Source organism: Tinamus guttatus, unplaced genomic scaffold (assembly GCF_059628265.1).
Source record: "Tinamus guttatus ecotype Peru unplaced genomic scaffold, ASM5962826v1 Tinamus_guttatus_pri_ptg000287l, whole genome shotgun sequence".
In the NCBI taxonomy this organism is placed as follows: Eukaryota; Metazoa; Chordata; class Aves; order Tinamiformes; family Tinamidae; genus Tinamus; species Tinamus guttatus.
This window is the reverse complement of record NW_028288821.1, coordinates 478,353-487,805: the sequence shown is the minus strand read 5'-3', so window position 1 is coordinate 487,805 and position 9,453 is coordinate 478,353. Positions and strand designations below refer to the sequence as shown.

At 40.9% G+C, this 9,453-nt stretch overlaps 1 protein-coding gene across 1 annotated transcript; it reads right to left on the bottom strand.

Moving 5' to 3' along the window:
• Positions 1-805: 805 nt before the first annotated feature.
• On the bottom strand, positions 806-8,054 carry ZC4H2 (zinc finger C4H2-type containing). The gene is made up of 5 exons (XM_088527433.1): positions 7,927-8,054; positions 5,341-5,512; positions 3,885-4,057; positions 2,582-2,744; positions 806-1,414 (listed from the first exon to the last, which is right to left on the bottom strand). Exons 1-5 carry the CDS (start codon positions 7,977-7,979, stop codon positions 1,301-1,303), a joined length of 675 nt encoding a protein of 224 aa, XP_088383559.1. The 5' UTR covers positions 7,980-8,054; the 3' UTR covers positions 806-1,300.
• Positions 8,055-9,453: the final 1,399 nt, after the last annotated feature.

Genomic DNA, 9,453 nt, shown 5'->3' with positions numbered 1-9,453 from the left:
GACTGGCAGTCCCGGCCTCCTAAAGCTAGTGGAAAGAATAATTTAGACTTACTATCAGTTTAGACAACAAACAAATGACAAGATCGGAATTTGAAAGCAGTAAGTTTTATGCCTCAGTTCTGTAGTTGGGTCACCACCATTTTCTCCTTTGGAGGAGCTCTGATTACATGAGAGGAAACAACAGGAAGACACAGATACAATGAGAAGTCTGAAGGATCCACTAACTGGAGTACTTTTGGCCCATGTACAGAGCGAGAAACTACTCTGGGCTGAAATAGAACTAGCTTGAAAGTCACTTATAAAAAGACAAGCAACTAGTTGGTGGGGGGGCAGGATTTTCAGTTAACACTGCTTCTGATGCATGCTACTGAATTTCCCTGTGATCCACTGCAGGATAAGTCTATTGAGGATTTTGGCAGTAGAAACCAAGAAGAGCACACACACAGAATGGCTAATGTTGCAGCCACAGAGGCAAAGAATTATTTGTTATTTAGTGCCTGATCCCTAGAGAACTAGTAATAGATCCTAGGAAAATCACTAATGCAGTTCATCTGAGCCTTATACTTAAGTCAGTCTTCTGACTGCTGATGGTAAAGTATCAGAAATTATGTCATTTATAGTAATTCATACACCACCTACAACTTGATCTGCCTTCCAAATTTTAAGCCAAGTTTGAGGGAACAGTACAATCAAACTCCAGTAATTGATCAAAATTCAATTGTGTTCTGATGCACTGATTTCCTATTTTCTATATATATATATGTGTGTGTGTGTATATATATATATATATTTTCCCATGAACATATCCCTTATAAAAACAGTTCTATTTGATACCCAAGGCTATGTAGTATTACTAGCCAGGCAGAGAAATTGTTCTTTAGAGAACAGAGAGACAATCTCCTATTTCTGCACTTCAAGTAGTCTACTTTTATGAGGAAAAAATGGACTACTTTTAGTAATATCTGCTTAAAAAGAGGGCATAAAAGAACTTGTGGTACTTACATTTGGCCTGTAGGAACAGTCTGACATTCAGGATACTATTTTCTTTAGGCTCCAAAAGATACAATGTTTGAAATGTTAAACTTTAGCACCGTTAGTATTTCTTTTCCTAAAACCAAATTTCAAGAACTAGAAGGAAATTAAGATAGAACAGAAACATTGTGCTTACATAACATTAAATAGAAAACAATGGGTAGGTCGTACTTGATTTTGCACTTGATAAAGTCTGGCTACATTTACAGTTCTACTGGATAGGTATTAGGACTGGCCATAGATATGATTCCCAATCTTCCATCCTTTTTCATTCATCTTGTTTCCTCTTGGGCTTTTTGGGATTCCGAGATCGGCTCTTTGCTTTGCAGAGTGGACAGATGGGTGCATTCCGATGAATTTGTTGGTGACACGATAAACATGCCTGAAATGCAACATTGGAGCCCCTTGTTATAAGCATTTAAGTGCTGTTGACACATGGGTTATTGAATATCGTATTCTAACTTGCAGTACATCAAGGTCTCTTGCCTTCAAATGCACACTGTGCTAGATTTTATATCTAGGCCTCTGGATTGTACAGTAAGTTCAGAACAACTGGAAGGAAAATAAACAAAGAAACAAACAAACCCACCAGAATGCCTCACTGAATTAAAATTTGGGCCTGTATCAACAACTCTGACAAAAAAAAAAAACTCCATTTGTTATTTTTTCACCTGTTTTGAGGATGCTTGCATGGGAAATACTTCACTGGATCAGAGAAGTGAAGGCATGAAGTTATAGTGAGGAGTTTCACAGAATTTGGGGCAAAAATGGTGATTAGATGAATCCTACACAGTGAACATAAAACACTGAGCCCTTTAACTTACATTTGACTGAATTGTATTGCTTTCAGAAAGGCTTTTAATGTCGCCTAACTCAAGATACTAAGTGAGCAACTAAGTAAGGAGTATATTTGCCTCTCTGTGCCTTTCCAGTTAGTGAATCTTTGCAATGTGGGTGTGATAAATCTCCCTCTGGAATCATTCAGCTCTTTCTGCTAACTGCAGAGGGAGCTGAGTGTAACTGTTTCAGTGGTGCACCTCACTTGAGTGCTTATGGTTAGATGAAAATATTAGCTTTGATTTGAAGAAGTGTGGAGCCTATCACCTTTCTTGGTAATCTATAACATCGTCACTCCTCACATAATATGTGCATTGCTTCTAACTCGAATTCACTTGGATTTTTTTTTTTGGTTTATTTTGTTTTACTTTTGGCGAGGGGGAGGGGATGGAGGGGAAGACTGGTCCAATGCTTTCTTACTTATGTCCCTTTTTCCCATGTGAAACACAAGAGGGCCAAAAAGGTGGCTGTATCTCTGCTGATGGGGAATCATAAAGTCAAAAGAAAGTCAAATAAGAAACGGAGCCTTATCCTCAACCCTTGATTACTGGTGCTACTAGTTTAAGTTTACTGGGATTGCTCTTGACTTGAAATGTTACAGGAAAATCAAAATCAGGACCCATATATATATTATTTTAAATGCTAAGCAACTTTATAAACATTGTATATTGCAAAAACACAAGAGAAAAGCCAGCGTGTTCCATCTCCTGACCTTCATTGGAGGTGGCTGTTGTCTAAAAGTTGCTGTCTGTCTGGTATCTTGTTTCCTAGCCACTTGCAGCTGTTGGGCAGCAGCTGCAGCTGCAGCCAGAGACTCTGGGATGGGAGGCTCCTGTGGTTCTGTCTGCCATTCTGCTTTCTGCTTTTCAAAGTAACTAAAAACAAAAAGCAAAAATACAACCATTTTTGGACTACTCTGTTAGCTTGTAAGAGATACTTTTTATTTAAAAAATAAAATAATATTTCCCTTTTACATTCCCCGCTACAGTCAAGTTACTAGTTCTTAAATAGAATTACTGGTATTTTTCTCTGCATTTGTATACTTCAGACAGATTCTAAAAGAGTGGCATTGCTTGTTGGCCTCTAAAGCATGTTGATTCAACTAGATACAATCTGATAGCTTGGAAAATACACAGTGTATTCATGTAATTTTAACAGCTTTATGTAAAACTCTTAATTATTGACTTTATTTTATTTAAAAATATTAATTTTTTGTGGAGTGGATTAATATATTCCTTGTAGTACCAAGCTGAGTGGAATGGAAAATAGAATCTTATTAGAAATGCAAAGCAAAGCTTTAAAGTTGTGTATTAGTTAAAATGATGGCAAATGGGTCAGACATTGGGATAAACATAGGTTTCTAAAAACATCATTTGCATTTAAAACAAATTTGTTAAACCAAGGACACTGTTCTTTGACTCAGAAGTAATTCTGCTATCCTACTCTCCCTAGGTCATGTCCCAAAAATGAAATTTAGGCCATAATCCACATCTATTAAACATCCAGGTTAACTTGCCACCTGCTGTCTGTCAGACGTATATGGCTAAACAGTGCTAAATAGTGCTACAATGTGTATGCAGCACAAAGAAAAATTCTGATTAAGAGTAGCATAAACAAGCATGATATTTCTTTTGCATTCCTTTCTTCTACTGCCTCATAGCTCTGCTTGTGAAACAAGCAAATCAGCTGATTATATTCAGGAAAAGAAAACAAACAAAAATAAACAAAAAGACTATTAGAAAAAGCAGCACCAGATACCAGATAGAAACAAACACCGTTGAATGTTTGTGTGTTGAATTTGCAGTTTGCAACTTAGAATAATCTAAATTTAATGTCCAACAAATTCGAATTGAATGTTAACAAATGCATATGCTCCCATATCCCCTTTTTGTTAAGTTTTGCTTTTCGTGCTTATCTCATCTTTCTTCCACCTGCAAACAGAAATAAAATGAAAAAATAACCAATAGAATCATGAGAAGTTATAAGGCCAGATAAGGTTTGCTTTAGAGACTTACTCGAGGGACAGTTTCTCCTCCTCCTCACAAAGATCTGGCAGCCTCTGCAAACCCAGAGTCATCCGTAAAGCATCAACGTGCTCCTTCAGAGGTTTGTATTCTTCATGAAGGCGACGAGTAGATTCCAGTAGCTTGTTGAGGTCATTCTCTGACTGCTTTATAGTGTTCTCCATCTGAAACAGGAGGGTATACATAGTTCTTTTAGGACTGTTCCCTTAACAGTTTTCCCATTCATCAGATCCACTAGAAGTTTGTGTAATGAAAGAAGTTCTTTTTTTAAAAAAAAAAAATCGAATTGCAAGAGATAGGAGACAATCAATCAGGAATTAAAATCCTGGGAGGCTGAACACTGGAAGGAAGAAGCAACTTCAAGTGATAACACACGTTCAATCTATACATTTTGAACAATAGAAGAATAAGCAGGAAGGCTGCATCTGGGCCAGCAAGTAAGGATCTATGGAAAATTCTCAAAGGGCATTAAAAATACAAAGTGAATCTATGATAAAGTAGAATAAAGTAATTTTCTGCATCTCCAAAAACATGATTGTTTAGAAGTTAATTAATGATCTAATAAAAGATTCCTGCTTCCCTTATCACAGTAAATGGAAAAAGCAGCAGAGAAAAAGATAATCTGATAAGAAAAAAAAAAAGAAGGGAGGATAAAACAAGAGACTGAGACAAGAGTTATATAGCTGGTTGGGAGGACAAAAAATTCAAGTGATAAATAAATGCACTCTGCACATCCACTGCATAGCTTGTACCTACTGATGATGTGGGAGCTTTTTTCCTCTGGTGCAAACCACCCATACCTTCTGAGCTAAAAACCACTGTACATTGAAATGCCCTAATATAAAGTAAAAAATGTGTTTTTTTAAAACACATTCACCAGTTAGTCTCTGATTCGTTTATCTTTCTTAAAAAAAAATCTTATTTGTGTAACTTTTTTTCAGGCCTGTTCTTCTTACTGCACTGTGGTAACGGCTTGTGGTTCCACCCCATGAAGAAGGTTGGCTCTTGCAAAGAATTTTACAAACATAATGTATTTTCCCTAAATCCTTTTTCTTCCACAAGCCTCCAACCAAAAGCTGCTCTGCTTCCAGGTAATAAATTCAAAAGACTAATACGAAGAACTACTTTCTGTGGGACTGTCAGAGTGATGTTACTCTACTTAATGGTAAAGTTGTAGCTACAATGGGCTTGTTTTCCTGTCCCCTCTGTGCAAATATTTCCTATGGCAATATCACAAAATATCCTGCACAACACAGAGAGGAACAATGATCTCAGGTAAATTTACTTGGCACTCTTTGCAGGATCCTAGGGTGGTGTTGTAAACTCCAGATTTTGTTGTAAACTTCATCACTGACAGTTCAGTGATGCGCACAATTCCACAACCTGTGGAATGATTCCTATACAATCGTATTTTAGTCAGACTGTCCACAGCTGGACTGTTGCATACCACATTAATATCAGCGTGGATCAGCCGCAGCTCCTCCACGTGGGCCATCTTCTCTTGCAGCAGCAGGTCCATTTCCTGTTTGTATTCTTTCAGGTGTCTCTCCTCAGACTCCAGGGCTTCAAATTCTGCTTTCAGTCGTGCCTTTATTTTTTCCATCTGCAAAGTCTTATTCCTGGATCCCAGTAGTAATTACAAATATAGAGAGACAACAGTAAGTCACTGGAAAATCTTTTGTCAGATGTCACTTCATATGTGAACAGATGAAACTAAGCGGTGGCATTAATAGACAAGGGTGAAATTAAGCATGGCAGAGAAAGGATGAGGTGTAATGAGAGAAGTAGGCCCTACTTCTCCTTCTCTTTCTCCTGGCCCCCTTCCCAGTAGGCCCTGACTCACTCCCACTGAACTAAGAATAGCAGCAGGAATGTTGTTTTAATGGAAGCTGAAGGCATTGAACAACCTGGAATATGTTTGGCTATACCTGTCTCTAGGAAAAGATATATATATACATGTATATATGTAAGTATATATATATATGTACACCCATTCACCTAAGACAATGGAAACTGAAATCAGTTTCCTCACTGTTACTAGTCACTAGCTGCCCTGCTCTGCCAAATTGGTCCAGCAAATTAGTTGCAGGGGAGTGTTTCAATCCAAACAATTGGCTCTTGATATTAGATGAGAAAAAAAAGCACATTAATTAAAGCTTTTTATATTAGTACTAGACAACACACAGTAATGTTTCAGAATAAAACCAAAATGAACACTGCCCTCATATTCTTTTCTGTTTCACGTCTTACATCATACTGCCTAGTAGTCAGTAAGTGTGCCCCAAGAGGACATTAAGCACTGAAACTAGCATCTGTCATAAGTTCACTCTTATGCTCTTTAATCTGCCCCAGGTGGAATGCTGAGGTCCAGTCTTTACATAATTGCTTAGTTTTATGGCTTTGGTTAATTCTGTGGAACTACTCAGTGTATATAAATAAGCATGTGTATACATCTTTAGATCGGGGCTAATCGTTAATGCCAACACCTTTTAAAAAATATAGTTTATTTGGTCAAATTTTATGAACTGAGTTTCAAAAATTTTTAACATACCTTTTAAAATATTCAAACAACTTTCTTGGAACTTCATTGTGTAATAAAGCTAATAATTTTACATTTACAGTAACTTTTATCTAATGTTAAAACACATCATTTACAATTTAAATGTCACCCTTGAATATATAAGCAGAAAATTGAATATACCATAAAGTTTCAAACACAGGATGCTGCTATGACTGAAAAGATAATTTAATCAGTTATATAAATTCAACGTTATAATAGCTGCATGTCAAACTTACTAGCCATATCTATAACCACGTTTTAAAACAGTTTTCCCAACAGCTGAGCAATGGGGTTTTTACTCTGCACAACGCGTGTTTTCTTTCTCTTTCTGCAGGTAGTTCTGGGACGCCGGACACGCATTGTGGCCTGGTCTGCGCGCTGCTCGCGGCATTGCTGAGGACGGATCCCGCAGCGCCGCCCGCTTTGCCCCTTTCCGCGGATGAAGCGCTGCAGCGGCGGCGCCGGCAGCTCCCCGGCCGGGCACCGACCCCCTGCGAGGCCGCGCCCGCTGCTCCGCACCGCCCAGCCGCTTACCCGGGCACTGCCCTCCCTTTCTTCCTAACTGCCTTCGCTTTTGGACGCGCAAATTCCTGCTAAATACACAGCTCAGGCCGCCGCCAGAACAGCGAAGTCCTAACCCGAAGAGCGTTGAAGTCCTATCGAAGCCCAGCAAAGCAACCCGCGACGTGGGCATGCACAGTGCCCCGCACGCTCCGGTGCCGGCGGAGGATGGGGAACAGACCCCTGGCATAGGGGCTGTGCGGCAGAGCCGGGAGCCGCCTGCCCGCCGCGTGTGCCCGCGCGCTCCGGCCGCCCCGCGGAGCCGGCGGCAGCAGCGAGGGAGCCTCCCGCTCCGCGCCGTGGGGAGCACAGGTAGGAGGCAGGCGGCCCAGCGCTCGGCCACGTTCCCCGCGGGCTCCCCGCTGCGGAGCCGCCGGCCCGGGCCGCTCTGGGCAGCGCCGTGTGGCCGGGGGACTCCGCCGGGGCCGCCGCTCCCGCCGGCGCGGCCGTGCCGGGCTCGGGTATCCGGGTATCCGCCTTGGAGGTGCGTCCATCTCCGACTGCCGGTGCCATTCGCGGCTTTCCTGCCACCTCTTCCCTTCCTGCCCATCAAGGTTCCCGCCAGGGAGAGGTGGGAGGAGTGCCGGAAAATAACAGATGGACGATAAAGAGCATTAGCAATGAGCAATAATGCAAAGCACTTGAGCCCTGTGTGCGCACCCTCCCCTCTCGTATTATCATTCCGGGTAATCTTCTGGAAATACACGACCATCGCCGTCCCTCACATTTCATCGGCGCTTACCAGCAGCTGATGTAGAAAAAAAAGATGTATTTTTAGCTCATGCGGTAAAGCCCGCGGAGGGTTTCCTTCCTTCAGGAGCACAATAGCTACTTTCAGATGGAGGCAGCTCCTCCGCTCTCCCGAAGGGAAAGCTGCCCCATTGTGACCGGTGAAGCACAAAGCAAACATACCTGATCTCCTTGATGCTCTCGAGTTTGCACATGATTTCTTGCTCATCAGCCATGCTTTTCACTCCCAATTTTAACCTTCCGTGAAATGTACAAAAGGCCGGGGGGTGGGAAGGGGGACACAAAATCGTACAATAGACACAACGAACCACCCTCTCCGAACTACGGTCTCTGAGCCTGTGCAGTAGGCTGCAATGGGAGCTATGGGACTTGGAGTGCGGCTCCCTACTGCTGCCCAGTTCGATGAAAAGCAGAAAAACTACAACACCCACAAGGCAGAGCAGCGCTTTCCAGCTCCTCTTCCTGCAACTACACTACAAATCAATTTGCCACAGCTAGTTATGTCAAAGGTTGTTAGGAGTGCAAAGAGAGCGGGAGGCTTCCTTCAGGTGTGTGTGCAAAGTTTAACTTGTAGTTAAAGTCATACAATAAACACGAGGAGTTTGTTGCATAAGTTTGCGTTTTTTTACTGAAAACCTTTGTTCTGGTTACCAAAGCATGCTATTGCCATTACTGCCATGCTGTTTTCTACTAGAGGCTCTGAATGATGTGAGGGTATCTCGAGTTAAGAAGGGATGCGTTTTATTCTTTGGGATTTTCGTTTGATTTCTGCCCCTATGCATACCATTTTTTCATTATAGAAGAGAAAATGCAAACAAGGCTGCTAACTTGGTCTCTGCAAATGTCTGTTTTTCTCTAAGTGCTTTTACTGCTGCTTCTATTTACTACCGTTGTGGTTTATGCTGCTTTGAAGCAGGGACTCCACTTTTCTATTCAGTCGTAAAGTACTATAAATCTGCATAAAGTCAACATTTTTCAAGCAACTTATAAGCTATATAAAGGCTTGTCTATGAGGGCACTGGAGTCAGAAAAAAAATAGCTGGAAAACAGGCTTCAAAGCTAATTTTACAGGAAAAACTAAAAGATGGAGGGCAGAAAATTTAAATGCAGATGTATAACTTGTTGTTATACTCTACTTTCAATTGCACAAATAATCTGCCATCACAAAGTTGTAAAATATTGGGAAGTTCTTAGTGGGAGCCCAGCCACCAGCTATAGCATTTTTTGCTATCTTGATGTTAAAAAAAAAAAAAAAAAACAGACAACATTGAAAAAGAAAACATTGACAAAAACATCTACCTATTCCACCAGCCATTTAAGGTGTAACGTACTTCAAAGTAGTCACAAATTTTGCCTTGAGAGGTCTCTGGTACTAATGGTGTGTTACACAGGTTTGGGAATGTTTGTTTATGTTCTATAAATAATAACCGAGGAGTAATTCCTATCACCTCTCTCCTTATCTCTGGGATGGGGTCTTATCCTCCTGTGCATTTTAAAAATTAATGTAGATCACTTACCTGTTTGGGCTGTTCTTGTTTTAGCACTGCACCATCACAGAGTTTTGGAGTATTTTAAGACAGTCTTTCAAGATTAGCATAGACTTTACGTGAGTCCGTCTTTCCTCTTCATTTCTCCTGAAGAATGAGATTTTAAAGCTTTTTTTTTTTCTGCCCTCAAGGTTCTGTGTTC